Source organism: Coregonus lavaretus (genome assembly GCF_964263955.1).
Source record: "Coregonus lavaretus genome assembly, chromosome: 10".
Taxonomy (NCBI): domain Eukaryota; kingdom Metazoa; phylum Chordata; class Actinopteri; order Salmoniformes; family Salmonidae; genus Coregonus; species Coregonus lavaretus.
The window spans coordinates 14,657,543-14,673,879 of NC_139997.1; the positions used below are offsets into that span (position 1 = coordinate 14,657,543).

Genomic DNA, 16,337 nt, shown 5'->3' on the forward strand with positions numbered 1-16,337 from the left:
AGGCCCAGTCTTTGCTTCACGGAACATTACACACTGCACTGGGCGTTGACTCGTTACCTAAGATGATCATATGGATTTACTGTCTCACTGGTAGATGGAACATTTTTCAAAATCACATAATATCCCTGAAAGCTCTCTGAAAACACTTATAAGGACAACCATAAAACGTGAAATACTAATGCTTGACGCAGACTTCATACTCAACTTCAAATGAACTTCATAACTTCAAACTTCTACCATAGACTAAAACCAGTAGCCAGTTGAAAAATAATTTCACCAACGTACTTTCCCCAGAGAGACATCACATACCATAACCCGTAGGTTGAGTGATTTCTCTGGTGATACAGTGAGCTCCAAAGGTATTGCGACAGTGACACATTTTGTTTTGTTTTGACTCTGTACTCCAGCACTTTGGATTTGAAATTATAGAATGACTATGAGGTTAAAGTGCAGACTGTCAGCTTTCATTTGAAGGTATTTTCATCCATATCGGGTGAACCATTTAGAAATTACAGCACTTTTGTACATAGTCCCCCCATTTTAGGGGACCAAAGGTATTGGGACAAATTCACTTATATGTGTATTGAAGTAGTCAAAGGTTTAGTATTTGGTCCCAAATTCATAGCACACAATGAGTACATCAAGCTTGTGACTCTACAAACTTGTTGGATGCCTTTGCTGTTTGTTTTGGTTTTGGTTATTTTGTGCCGTGGCAAAATTTGGTTTGACTTTGGATAGCCTGTCTGTGGGGCCAGTTAGGGACTATCAATAAATTACACAATGTTGTCTTATTAAATGCTTTCAATATTTGTATACAAATTCCTACAATTTATAGTTGTAATTTGGAGCTATTGACCGTTTAAAATATTGTCCCATGTACATTGTGTAATTTACTGATGGTCCCAAACTAGCCCCATAGGGATATCGGCATTGTGATCCAGTTGCGTGCAGCTGTGCGCCAAATTGATGATTAGTTGGGTGTTGCCAGCTGTGGGTATTTGGGCAGGATCTAAATAAAACCAACCTAAGGAAAACTGTTACGGTACCCTTCATTCTGTGACATACATTATCTCCTAATTATCTGGCAAATCTGAGTTTTGGACGATACTGAATTTATGACCAAAATTATCCTATGTACACTTTGTAGTCAATTTGGCCACTAGAATACCTTTCTCTGACTCATTTCGATGCCACATAAGCCGTCATCAAAAGGAGAAGTTGCTTACTACTTTCAGACCACACAGAGTACAGTTTCCACCTCATACCTTATTCTTATTTACTGGAATGACCTTTGGTAAATAACATGGGAATCTTTTCAGACCACACTGTACAGTTTTAATAAGTGTTTGTATGTCTATAGGTGAGAGGACAAAAATCAACCTTCGTAGAAAAGAGGAAACATCACTAGCCATTGTGTGCAGGTGTGACAAATGACATTTGACACTCTTCGGGAATCTAAATGGGGTTAGGAGATATGTCAGAGTCGACTGGAAATGTGTCAGACTTGCTTAATGGTGCACTCCTAACATACACCACAAAGGGCAAAGCTATTACGTGGGTTTCTAAGGGTTTCTAAGACAAAAAAACCTGCTTTCCTTATCTCTAGCACACAAGCTCTAGCAGCCGCAGTGTGAATGTTTTCATACTCTCACAGTCTGGGGGGATGAGAAATACATGGTCTGATCCTCATGCCTAAATAAAGCCACAGGATGGCATCTGTGATTGAGGCCAGTGGAGCAGAGGCTGTCTGCCAGGGCCCAGGAAGCTTATGTAACAATCTGACATTTAAGCCATGTGTAATCTCAGCACAGTGCACCACAGAGAGATGTGGCTAAGGCTGTCTGGCCCGACACAGAGAGATGGGGAGGGTTAACCATGAAGGAGTGGGTACAGGGTCCTAGCGAAGCCACATTGTTACATCAATTGTGTGTCCCACTGTCTATAGATCCCCTTTATTCTACTCTGTTCATTATTGCAAGTGAAAGGCAAGGTATGAGTGACTACACCTCATCACCATCCTGTATAATATTGAGATACTTCTGTCTCTGTGTGTTGTATCGTTATGTTGACATTAACATGGATTACAGACAACCACACTATAAGCATCCACTCCTCCACGACTGTGAATGTTCAAAAACTCTGTGTGTGTGTGAGAAACAAGGACATTTTGTGGGGATATTTCGCCGGTCCCCACATGGAAAAAGGCTATTTTAGGCTTAGGGGTTAGGTTTAGGATTTGGGTTACAATTAGGGTTACAATTATGGTTAGGAGTTATGGTTAGGTTTAGGGTTTGGGGTTAATGTTAGGGTTAGAGGGATACTTCGGGATTTTGGCAATGAAGCCCTTTATCTTCAGTACTTACCCAGTGGATACCATTTTTATGTCTCTGCGTGCAGTTTGAAGGAAGTTGCTAACTAGCATTAGCGCAATGACTGGAAGTATATGGTAACTGCTAACATGCTAGTAGATACCATAGACTTCCAGTCATTGCGCTAACGCTAGTTTGATATGGCTCGCAAAACTAGCTCTAACTTCTTTCATACTGGACGCAGAGACATATAAATGGTATCCAATAGTTAATCTGACTATGGGGAAGTAGATAAAGGGCAAGAGGACAAATCTCAGACTGGCCAATAAAAAGAAAAGATTAAGATGGGCAGTCTGAGATATGGCATTTCTGCCTAGAAGGTCAGCATCCCGGAGTCGCCTCTTCACTATTGACGTTGAGACTGGTGTTTTGCGGGTACTATTTAATGAAGCTGCCAATTGAGGACCTGTGAGGCGTCTGTTTCTCAAACTAGACACTCTAATGTATTTGTCCTCTTGCTCAGTTGTGCACCGGGGCCTCCCACTCCTCTTTCTATTCTGGTTAGAGCCAGTTTGCGCTGTTCTGTGAAGGGAGTAGTACACAGCGTTGTACGAGTTCTTCAGTTTCTTGGCAATTTCTCGCATGGAATAGCCTTCATTTCTCAGAACAAGAATAGACTGACGAGTTTCAAAAGAAAGTTATTTGTTTCTGGCCATTTTGAGCCTGTAATGGAACCCACAATTGCTGATGCTCCAGATACTCAACTAGTCTCAAGAAGCCCAGTTTTATTGCTTCTTTAATCAGCACAACAGTTTTCAGCTGTGCTAACATAATTGCAAAAGGGTTTTCTAATGATCAATTAGCCTTTTAAAATGATAAACTTGGATTAGCAAACACAACGTGCCATTGGAACACAGGACTGATGGTTGCTGATATTGGGCCTCTGTACGCCTATGTAGATATTCCATTAAAAATCAGCCGTTTCCAGCTACAATAGCCATTTACAACATTAACAATGTCTACACTGTATTTCTGATCAATTTGATGTTATTTTAATGGACAAAAAAAGTGCTTTTCTTTTGAAAACAAGGACATTTCTAAGTGACCCCAAACTTTTGAATGGTAGTGTACGTGTGTGTGTGTGTGCATGTCCACAGTACGTAAGCTACAGCTCATCCCACTGAATATGAAATGCAGCCAAATTAGGTTATTTTACCTGATCTTGTGTGCACTGCTGATGACAGTCTCCATCACCTTCTAGTGGGTCACACTCTGTGAAGTTACAAAACCTCTAAACAAGGATACATACTGCTCCCTGTCTCCCGCCCCCGACTGTGTTTCTCTGTCTGGAACAGCAGGCTCTGCCCACACAGCTAAAGTACCTCTGTTCAGATGGCATCAAAGCCCATTTATATCTGATGGATAGATCACACTGTGGAGCACTACACCATTACACATGATTGTTTCTGAGAGAGACAATTTTGATTGCAGCAATAGCTCTCTGACAAAGACACAGTCATCTTGCGTGTTTACCATCCAGAGGATTCTGACATGATAACAAGCTCACAGTAATGATGAAGTGTCAACCAGGCTTTGAGTGGGGCGAGAAAACGATGGACTCTGACTGGTGTGTGACTCCCTCCCTGGCCTTCCAGGACCCTCCACAGTGCCCAGTTAGTTCCTTGGAGAATAACAGTGTTCAGTGCTATTTCAGGACCAGGGAGGATTGATAAGAACCCAAAGCTTGATTGGAGAGGGTTTTTTCATCTACACTACAACACAAATGTGCTTCTTCTTATACCTCTGCAACAAAAGCTAACATCTTTGATTGCGCCAAATGGATTCATTTGTTAACAATCTATCTTACTGTGTGTATCATTTTCTCTCAGTCGGCCAGCTGAAGAAATATGGTCTGTGTCAACGTTATAAACTTAGCAAAAATAAGAGGAAATGCAGGATTTGAGAAATTTTTACAACAAGTATGGAGGACTTTATGTAACACATTATGTAACACGAAACGTCACTAAAGGAAGAGTATGATTCTCTAGTTGAATCAGAGGTTCTGCCTATGCTGTATTGGTTATTTAAGCAATGAGGTCCGAGGGGGTGTGGTATATGGCCAATATACCACGGCTAACGGCTGTTCTTATGCACAACGCAACACGGAGTGCCTGGACACAGCCCTTAGTCGTGGTATATTGGCCATATATCACAAACCCCCGAGGTGCCTTATTGCTATTATAAACTGGTTACCAACGTAATTAGAGAAGTTAAAATAAATGTTTTGTCATACCCGTGGTATACGGTCTGACATACCTCGGCTGTCAGCCAATCAGCATTCAGGTCTCAAACCACCCAGTTTATAATAGCAAGTTATACATTCTTAATCATGTATCCCCGTGGTAGATTACTGGATCAGAATAACTGTAAAAACAATACATAAAAGCCCTCACGGCTCTTTATACGACCCCAGTGCTGCAATTAATGTAATTGGAAATAACATGGGCATTTTTATATGTGGGTGAATGTGTGTGCTAGAGTGTTGGTCAGTGAAGCTTTTTTCTTTATGGTGCACAAGACACCTGTCTGATTCGCGCCTGTCTCAGTGGAATAATCCATTGCGGAGGCCACGGGGAATGCACAGTCCATCACTCTAAGACATGTGATACTGAAATTGTATATAGTTATATTATGTAAATATAATGGTGCAACACTAATAAATCAAATATTATTTTATAACAATTGTGCTTTCTCCTGCGTTGGATACGGTCGCTGTCCGCGGTTCTGAAACAATCTTCAGTGCGCCGTAGAATTGCCGCCTTTCCCGATGTTGCTATGCGCATAATAGCAAAGTTAACCAGCATATTGGGATTGAGAACAATGCGGCGAAGGCAGCAGCAGCAGAGATGAGGAAACAGCCTGTCAGTCCTACTCCCACTCCCCCTCTCCAGCGCTCGACGTTGCCGGTCTACTAACCACCGGTCCTGGCAACAATCATTACGCACACCTGGTCATCATTATCTCCTTGATTACTCCTTCATTTAGCCCTCAGTAGACAGCAGTCACTAGGTAGTATTGTTTTCTCTCACGTTATGTACGGTTCTCATGTTCTGTTCGTCTGCATTGATTCTTTATTAAACTCATGTTCTGCACCTGCTTCCCGACTTCCGGAGTATTACGTTACACAGCCCTTGCCTTAGCCTAATTGTCTAAGAAAATTGAGGAGAGCGGTTTTACAAATCATCCATATATACAGTACCAGTCAAAAGTTTGGACACCTACTCATTCAAGGGTTTTTCTTAATTTTTACTATTTTCTACATTGTAGAATAATAGTGAAGACATCAAAACTATGAAATAACACATATGGAATAATGTAGTAACCAAAAAAGTGTTAAACAAATCTTGAAGGAGTTCCCACATATGCTTAGCACTTGTTGGCTGCTTTTCCTTCACTCTGCCGTCTGACTCATCCCAAACCATCTCAATTGGTTTGAGGTCGGGGGATTGTGGATGCCAGGTCATCTGATGCAGCACTCCATTACTTTCCTTCTTGGTAAAATAGCCCTTACACAGCCTGGAGGTGTGTTGGGTCATTGTCTTTTTGAAAAACAAATGATAGTCCCACTAAGCCCAAACCAGATGGGATGGCGTATCGCTGCAGAATGCTGTGGTAGCCATGCTGGTTAAGTGTGCCTTTAATTCTAAATAAATCACAGACAGTGTCACCAGCAAAGCACCCCCACACCATAACACCTCCTCCTACATGCTTTACGGTGGGAAATACAGATGCGGAGATCAATCGTTAACTCACACCGCGTCTCACAAAGCCACGGCGGTTGGAACCAAAAATCTCCAATTTGGACTCCAGACCAAAGGACAATTTTCCACCTGTCTAATGTTCATTGCTCGTGTTTCTTGGCCCAAGCAGGCCTCTTCTTATTATTGGTATCCTTTAGTAGTGGTTTATTTGTAGCAATTCAACCATGAAGGCCTGATTCACACAGTCCCCTCTGAACAGTTGATGTTGAGACGTGTCTGTGACTTGAACTCTGTGAAGTATTTATTTGGGCTGCAATTTCTGAAGCTGGTAACTCTAATGAACGTATCCTCTGCAGCAGAGGTAACTCTGGGTCTTCCATTCCTGTGGTGGTCCTCATGAGAGCCAGTTTCATCATAGCGCTTGACGCTTTTTGCGACTGCACTTGAAGAAACTTTCAAAGTTCTTGAAATGTTCCGTATTGACTGACCTTCATGTGTTAAAGTAATGATGGACTGTGATTTCTCTTTGCTTATTTGAGTTGTTCTTGCCATAATATGGACTTGGTCTTTTACCAAATATGGCTATCTTCTGTATACGTGTTGCTGTGTTTGAGTTTGTTAGAACCGATTTATTGATGTGATTATGATTGGCTATATGTCAGGCCCTATTTATCACATGCATGCGATGCTTACATGTTTCACGTAAAGAGAGCAAGGGTTGAGGGAATAGGGAATGTTTTTCCTAAACAAATTAGGGATTTCGGTAACAGAACTTTTCAGTCAGAATCAAATAAGAAACTAAATGGCTGAAATGATGTTGCAGCTTCAGCACGGACAGTGCAATACACTTCTGTGCTGTGGTGCCTTTTCGCTGCAGTAGGGAGGAGAGCGAGACAACGTGCGCCAGTCACACAGGCACTCGCTGTCATTTTTTTTAACAGTGTGACCATCGGGCTCTTTATGGAGTCATTTGTGTGTCTTAATCATTTAATCAAACAGTGTGCTTAAAGCATCATACAAGCCTATGTAGGCAATTTTATTTTATTATTTTATAATGTCTATATATGGACAAATAAGTCTAAACATTTCGACCAATCGATTGGTTGAGAGAACAGGACGACTCTCGATCGATCAATTTATTTATTTTTGTCGGGGACTGCCCTATGGGCTACACAGTCCAACTACCACAACACAAATACACAATGCATGCCTCTCACTCACAGTGAACCCGCATCACACACACACAGTTAACACCACAATAACACCCCATCAACCCCAGAAACACACACTCACATGCACACTCCCACACAGTCGGTCAGTCAGAGGATGATAGTTTTCTTGTCATGTTTAAGGCACAGCAGAACCAGTACAATAGGATTGATGCATGCTGCATTTATGTGGAAGTCTTTTCTCTACCCACTGGGTAGTCCTAATTGGTCAGGCCTGGATATTTCTTTAGTTTGAGTTGAAGACCTTCAAAGAAGCCCTATACAAACAATAACTTGAACTGAATGAGGGAACTGCATTGTATCTGATTGAATGGCATACATACCATGTCTTTGATGTTCACCGGACACTTGTGCTCACATAAGGTTTGGACAATCACAATGCTTCCACTGGCAGCTGAGGGAGAAAATAAGAGAATCATGTGAACACCTAAAATGCCTTGTCTACCATGGAGTTATACCATGGAGCTCACTGCCTGAATAGAACTCAACTGTGTCCAACATGGTGGAATTATCCTACAGTCGTTCGTAGCTGGAAGTTGCAACCCTGGAGATAATTAGATAGAACCTGGCAGTAGAGTCTCCTGTGTAATTGACATGGCCCTTTATACAGTTCTCTTTGATCCAGGCCTTTCATCCCCAGATAAAAGCATCCCCTGCCGGCTGAAGGCTCTCTAAAATTGTAGGAAACTCTCCAGTACGCCTTGCTATTTCTGCAATTTCACAAACACTAACAACTGGAACAGCACTCCTGTATCTAATATCTAAGTGGCCTATTAGAGTAGTGTCACAGTGAGTGTACAGCGAAATATGTTCTTCATTGAGCCATTCAAGAGTACATTACATGTACAGTGAGGGGAAAAAATATTTGATCCCCTGCTGATTTTGTACGTTTGCCCACTGACAAATAAATTATCAGTCTATAATTTTAATGGTAGGTTTATTTGAACAGTGAGAGACAGAATAACAACAAAATAATCCAGAAAAACGCATGTCAAAAATGTTATAAATTAATTTGCATTTTAATGAGGGAAATAAGTATTTGACCCCCTCTCAATCAGAAAGATTTCTGGCTCCCAGGTGTCTTTTATACAGGTAACAAACTGAGATTAGGAGCACACTCTTAAAGGGAGTGCTCCTAATCTCAGCTTGTTACCTGTATAAAAGACACCTGTCCACAGAAGCAATCAATCAGTCAGATTCCAAACTCTCCACCATGGCCAAGACCAAAGACCTCTCCAAGGATGTCAGGGACAATATTGTAGACCTACACAAGGCTGGAATGAGCTACAAGACCATCGCCAAGCAGCTTGGTGAGAAGGTGACAACAGTTGGTGCGATTATTCGCAAATGGAAGAAACACAAAAGAACGGTCAATCTCCCTCGGCCTGGGGCTCCATGCAAGATCTCACCTCGTGGAGTTGCAATGATCATGAGAACGGTGAGGAATCAGCCCAGAACTACACGGGAGGATCTTGTCAATGATCTCAAGGCAGCTGGGACCATAGTCACCAAGAAAACAATTGGTAACACACTATGCCGTGAAGGACTGAAATCCTGCAGCGCCCGCAAGGTCCCCCTGCTCAAGAAAGCAGAAGAGAACTGGGTGAAAGTGTTGTGGTCAGATGAGACCAAAATCGAGCTTGAACTGAACTTTGGCATCATCTCAACTCGCCGTGTTTGGAGGAGGAGGAATGCTGCCTATGACCCCAAGAACACCATCCCCACCGTCAAACATGGAGGTGGAAACATTATGCTTTGTGGGTGTTTTTCTGCTAAGGGGACAACTTCACCGCATCAAAGGGACGATGGACGGGGCCATGTACCGTCAAATCTTGGGTGAGAACCTCCTTCCCTCAGCCAGGGCATTGAAAATGGGTCGTGGATGGGTATTCCAGCATGACAATGACCCAAAACACACAGCCAAGGCAACAAAATGGATTTCTCAAGAAGAAGCACAATAAGGTCCTGGAGTGGCCTAGCCAGTCTCCAGACCTTAATCCCATAGAAAATCTGTGGAGGGAGCTGAAGGTTTGAGTTGCCAAACGTCAGGCTCGAAACCTTAATGACTTGGAGAAGATCTGCAAAGAGGAGTGGGACAAAATCCCTCCTGAGATGTGTGCAAACCTGGTGGCCAACTACAAGAAACGTCTGACCTCTGTGATTGCCAACAAGGATTTTGCCACCAAGTACTAAGTCATGTTTTGCAGAGGGGTCAAATACTTATTTCCCTCATTAAAATGCTAATCAATTTATAATATTTTTGACATGCGTTTTTCTGGATTTTTTTGTTGTTATTATGTCTCTCACTGTTCAAATAAACCTACCATTAAAATTATAGACTGATCATGTCTTTGTCAGTGGGCAAACGTACAAAATCAGCAGGGGATCAAATACTTTTTTCCCTCACTGTATGGTTTACCCCAGGCTCAGAAACATTCCAGTCATCTACTGTACGGGTAGTCTGGTCTCATAGCTGCAGCTAATCTTCTGTAATCATCAGCAAGCATTTGAGCTGAGGTACAGTAGGGTGCAATGGATGGATGGTGACATAGATGGGTGACTGAAAGAGGGGAATGGGGATCAGGTGCTTAGTAGATACGCTATCCGCTGCTCTGCGACTAAGAAGATGAATCATCGAGACGTTTTATCCTCCTAGTTTTATGGGTGTCAACTTGAGTAATACAAATTAATCTCAATCAATTTCTGATAAGACAGCACCATTTCAGGTAGAATCTTTAATGCCTAAGTTACAATTTCCCAGAGCTGATGCCTGGGGATGTCCTATAGCAATAACGTTTCATACTTTTATGTAGGCATTATAGAGCCCTTAATCATATGTATAACACTCGTTAAGTTATTTCTAACCAAGTCTTACCTGCGTGGTGAAGGGCTGTCTTCCCTGAGCAGTCCAGAGCATCCAACACACATTTACTCTGGTGGGAAAACACGGGTTTAGGTCAACATCTATATGACTATATTATTTTTTTATCACTGTGATGGTTGATCTGAAAAATGTGACTGAGCCTTAATGAACTGTGTTAGCTAAGAGTATGTCAGACATTTTTGAGATGCATTTTAATTTGGAGTTAATGGGAGTGCCCTTGCATCAGATTTAAAACAGTGTGTCAAGTCAATCTGTATGGGCAGCGGCTTAGCTGGCCATTCATTTGACAGGTATTACCAGAGAGGGAAGGATATGTATTACTTCTGACTTCAGCTTCCCAACTGTTCAGAAAATGGTCTCAATCTCAGCATAGATAGACATAAAATGAACCCACTGAAAATCGTACACTCAATTCTTGATAGGCTACATATCAATCACAAAAATAGCTTTAGTACATAATTGCTACACCAAAGCTTTGAATTTCATGTACCACAGAGCCGCTCAAAAAGTTAGATCCATTCTCTAAACAAGGTGTAAGAATGACTGATATTAGCATTGAGTAGATGAAACCATTCACTCAGATCATATTAAGAGTCAGCCATTCTGATTGATGGCTAAGTATAATATTGTATGCACAGTGAGTGTGGTGTAGCCTTGAGTCTGACAGCTTCATAAATAATTTTATCCACACAGTTATGACATGCTGAAAATACTAACTAACAACAGTTCATGCACAGATAATGTATTCTTAATATCTGAACTACACAAAAATCCCTGAACTAAATTAGGACTTGAACCAGCAGTCCACTGTACTAGTGAGCAAGGCACTTAACCCTAATTGCTCCTGTAAGTCGCTCTGGATAAGAGCATCTGCTAAATGACCAATTATTTATTATTTATTTAGTTGTTTTCCACAAGCTATCAATATTGCTCCTGCAGAAGCCTTTTATTGTGTGATCTTATGTATGGCTAAACTGAGGTCATATCAGGGTTGTGTGGAGGATAGAGAGGTGGTCATGGGTTAGATCAGCAGATACACTAGGACAGACAGTAGGATCATCAGACAGAACACAGACAGATATCACATGCCTCTCATCACAAGACTGCACTGCAGTGTTACAGTCAGTCAGTGAACCCATCTTCACAATGGTCAGAGAGTGCCTTTTTAAATTGTGATTCAACAACAAGCACAACTGTTTTAGCTCTCTGGCATACAAATGGCCCATAAATAAGGGTGATAATGAACTACCCAAGAACAAATCAATGGCTTCATCCGATACAGTCAGTGAGTGTTGTCGGTCACCATTTGTTTACAGTTTCATTCATTCAGTAGCTCCATCTTACCTGTATAAGCTTTTCGGCACACTCCTGATGGTTGTTTTTGGCAGCGAGGTGTAAAGCACTAAAACCTGAGGAGAAAAAGACATCCAGGTGAGACATCTTTCGTTGCAGCCTCAGCTTCATTCAACTCCCTGCAGGTCTCAAGTCCATGTCTGTAACCACTAGCAGTCATATATGTAACCACTAGCAGTCATATATGTAACCACTAGCAGTCACGTCTGTAACCACTAGCAGTCCCGTCTGTAACCACTAGCAGTCATATCTGTAACCACTAGCAGTCATATCTGTAACCACTAGCAGTCACGTCTGTAACCACTAGCAGTTACGTCTGTAACCACTAGCAGTCATATCTGTAACCACTAGCAGTCATATCTGTAACCACTAGCAGTCCCGTCTGTAACCACTAGCAGTCCCGTCTGTAACCACTAGCAGTCATATCTGTAACCACTAGCAGTCATATCTGTAACCACTAGCAGTCATATCTGTAACCACTAGCAGTCATGTCTGTAACCACTAGCAGTCACGTCTGTAACCACTAGCAGTAGAATCATACTTGGGAAAAGTTTCTGGGCAGATTAGTTCTATAGGGAATGTTCACCTACAGTATGTTCAGGATATATTCACATGTTATGTAAGTAGCTCTCCCTTCAAATATTCATCTGGATCTTTGGGCAGGCACAGTACAAGGTTTGTAGTCCACTAACCTGAGGCGTCTATGACAGATGTGTCCGCTCCATGGGCCAGCATGACTGCCAGACATTCGGTTTGACCACGGGTGGCAGCCACATGGAGACTGTATGGGGAGAGAGAGGTCATTGGATGAATAAACAGAAAGTACAGCAATAAATTCTGAAAAAAGAAATCCCTACAATTCCTTATACAAAAAGAAAACAAAGGTAATTGACATCTCCAACAATGTGATCGGTTAATATGGTTTTCACTGGCCAGATCGCTTCTTTAAGGTGGAAAGATCAAGAAAAGGTTGAGTGGTGTGGGCACTATTGAATTCTGTGCTAGAGAATGAGTTTATTCAGTATCCGCCAATGTATTGATTGTGTTCTGAGCTTTGCCTTTTGTATGTGTTGTTAGAACAGGGTCAGTGCACTGCTGTGGATACATTTTTTATTTTATTTTACCTTTATTTAACTAGGCAAGTAAGTTAAGAACAAATTCTTATTTACAATGACAGCCTACACCGGCCAAACCCGGACGACGCTGGGCCAATTGTGCACCGCCCTATTGGACTCCCAATCACGGCCAGTTGTGATACAGCCTGGAATCGAACCAGTCTGTAGTGACGCCTCAAGCACTGAGATGCAGTGCCTTAGACCACTGCGCCAATCGGGAGCCCAATGAGCATTGCTCTAGGCCATCATGCAGGCTCACAGAGCTAACACACACAAAGAGCTAACACAGGCAGCCGGATGACCTATAGGATCACTCCACTGAAGAACATGAAAACAGAGCAATTACCACTGCTATAGAGGATGTCTTCTTCACTACTCTGAACGAACATTGAAACAGGAAACAGCATAGCAGATTCCAGATTCTAAACATTCTAGTGCACTTCTGCCTAATTGCTTTGGAATATGTGAGAGAAATATTGAACAAGTCAGACTGAGTCATCATCCAAGTGTATTTGGAACCGTTAATAAATACAGTACTCAGTACTGCTGTGAAAAGTTATGACTTCAATTGGAAGAGAAAGCAAAACCATTTTTTCCAAATAGTTGTTGTCATTTATTTAATGAACACGGATTATCTAATAGAGGAATACTGAGATAAGCAAGTGTTTAGACTATTTCATTGACCTTTCTGTTACCCTCAGAATGGAAAGCAATTGAAAACACACTTGCCTGACGAACATGTTTGATATGCCTGGTACAGACTGATAACTTTCATGGGTAATTCAGTATTCTACAACAGCTTCCTCAGATAACCCACATTTCAACACCAATTACACTTCCTCAAGTACATCAATTGCAAGGTCAATAAATGATGATTAATTTATGATAACAAGCACTAGTGGAAGGACACAATTTAACTCCTAGAAGACGATAAATCAGACGATGTCTTTGTTCTTGCAATAACACAATGTAATGAACGGAATTAGGTACGTTTTCCTAATGATTTAGGCTACATAAGTGACGTGCATGATTACTGTGTTTGTGTGTAATTGTCTGTGTGTGTGTACGTGTTTTGTAATAATAATCATGAGATTGTGCTTTGAGACACCAGCAGTTTCCATCCATTCCAGTCATTCAAAGTCTCCAGTATATCCATGGTGACACTGGCTGTTTGGGAAGCAGGTTGGCATTTATTGGGATGACTCATGTACTTGAGGCAGCTCTGCAGGGTAGTTTCTAGCTGGCACAGCCACGAAGTCATAAAATCTGAGTTTAAACCTAACCTTAACCACACTGCTAACTTAATGCCTAATTTTAGTTTTCATGATTTTTTTACGATATATAGCCAATTTTGACTTTGCAGCTGGCCCATCTAGTGGAAATCGCCCAGCGCTGCCTCCAGGACAAGATTCATCCCAATAAAAGTCAACCTTCATTTGGGAATGCCATGCCAGTCAGTGTGTGTCCTTCTGGGAAACCTGGGAAGGTCAGGGATGTAAACAATGGTATCTTCGTATGGGTGACTTAAAAGACACATTGTGTGGCTGGCTGTTGTGAGCGATTCCCCCTCAAAGTAAATCACTAAATATATTTAGGTCAGTGGTGTTGTCTTTCACTAACTAGTCTCTGGCAGTGCTGCTCTATCTGTAGCGGTCAGAAAGAGGTCAAACATTAACATTATCTGGTCCAGTTAGGAAGTGGGAGCATGGCTGTCACGTCCATTCAGACAGAGCCTATACTGTAGAAATTAGGACAATATCAGGACACAATCAAGCTTTGTGATAATTGGGAGCTTGTTAAACACACAAAGGAGATCATGCCTACTGTATACTATGGGAATTATATCATGTTTAATAGGCTATCAATGAAAGGCCATTGACCCTCACAGGTCTGTACACATGGAGTAAGACACTAAAAGAGAACAGGAATTCATATAGACATTCATAAGTGTCTTGGCTTTGCCAAAACAGTGTGTGGGGTGCATTTTATGAATCATTAGCTCAACAATTTAATAATCTCCCCATCCTGAGTTACAATATAATGCAATTTAGACTTTAGCACGTATTCATTATGGATATGAGGAAGGGCAAAGCAAAAACCCACATCATCATATTAAAGATAGACAAAAGGAGAAGGAATAAAGGAGATAAATGATGACGTGACTCAAGCAATTAAATAGCAGTGATGCTTGTACAGATATCATTATATTTCTATTGTGCTATACTTAGCAACTCATTGTCGGTCAAGGTGCAGTTAATAAGAAACAGTGATTTGCTTTACTTTCTTTAACTTTCTCTAACCATGATAAAATCTCAACCTGATCTAAATCCACATGACGTATTCCTCCTTCAACAGAAGTTGTCTCAAGGTACTGTATCTAGGGCAGTTCAGTTCAGTTCAGGAGCATCTCCAATAGTGACAGGGACTATGGCTTATTGAGCTGAACAGTTGCCTGGGGGCAATTCTATCACTATCAACTATTGTAGATGTGTCATCATAGAACTTTGAGGGAATATCTAAGTACTGTAACTTCTATGCTGCACTGAAACAGTATCAGTATTAGAGTTTTAGATGTTCCGGGGAAGATTAGCAAAAATGTGATTGATTCAAACAATAAACATTACTATACTCATTCAGTTTGCACAACAAACATCCTAAGCGGTCCAAATTTCCCATTTCTAATCTGTGTGTGGCCCAACCCTGTCCATCAAGTCTCGATACTCACGCTGACTTGCCCTCACTGTCCAGTTTGACTGCGCTGGCTCCTTTCTTGGTGAGGAGGGAGGCCACCTTCTCCACCTCCCCATGTTCCACAGCTGCCAGGAGGCGCTCATCGTTTTTGCTCCATTCATGGGCCTGAGGAGAGAGAGAAATAAAACATTACAGAGGTTAATGCTTCTCATTCACAGTTTAATATATCTATTACTGTATCATTACTGTTCAAATCCTACAGCCCCTTACCCGTTGTAGACAATTAGCATAAAAGATGAGAGACGTCATAGCTGTTTGTTGATTTTACTCCAACGTGAACCTAACGCAATTCAGCCTGTGAACGCGGCCAGCCATGTCTCTCTGGTAACCTCTAGTCTAGAGGGTGATTATCCCATTTAGGCTTAATCCTTAAGTAGGGAGCTTCCCATTACATAACCTGAGGAACACAAGTTTCATTATGGCTTATAGGCATTAGGCATGCTGCACCAGGGGGCTGTTTCAACTCCATCAATAGAAGATTGTTTCACTTTCAACAAATGTTTAACCATGAAGACCGTGGCCAGTCATGACACGACAGTCATTCAGTTTGAAACGCTTATGCCTATCCTTTGTTTTTTCGCCTGAACCATTGGATCATATTACTGTGAAAACACAATGCCTAAGGAAGCCAGTATCCCCCTGCACCTAAACCATGAAAATCAAATCCTCAAATAAAAGCTTCTCTGCAGAGATTTACATGGGAATTAATTTCACCAGAGCCCAGGAATGGTTGAAATGCGCCGAAAATGACTAATGTCCTAAAACAGGGAGGATTGTTTCTCTAACTCAGCTGCAGTCCATTTTCACAACGATTTTCCCTCATTTGTAATCCTGACTGACTGTCAAGACGTACGGGCTCCAGCCTGACCTCATAGTGGGGGCTGTGTGTTCCTTCTGGAGGTTACTGGCTGGCCAGGCCTCAATGACTCTGTCCT

General features: G+C 41.7%; 1 protein-coding gene across 1 annotated transcript in view; it reads right to left on the reverse strand.

The window, feature by feature from the left end:
- Window positions 1-16,337, reverse strand: part of LOC311135840 (uncharacterized protein) — a gene marked incomplete at its 3' end in the record, with an annotated part of 92,130 nt that overhangs the window by 37,956 nt on the left and 37,837 nt on the right. The window contains exons 3-7 of the mRNA XM_084169872.1: window positions 15,377-15,507; window positions 12,229-12,317; window positions 11,528-11,592; window positions 10,175-10,232; window positions 7,567-7,693 (exon numbers count right to left, since the gene is read on the reverse strand). Coding sequence (XP_084025998.1) covers window positions 7,567-7,693; window positions 10,175-10,232; window positions 11,528-11,592; window positions 12,229-12,317; window positions 15,377-15,507 — 470 coding nt within the window. The remainder of the gene's footprint in view (window positions 1-7,566; window positions 7,694-10,174; window positions 10,233-11,527; window positions 11,593-12,228; window positions 12,318-15,376; window positions 15,508-16,337) is intronic.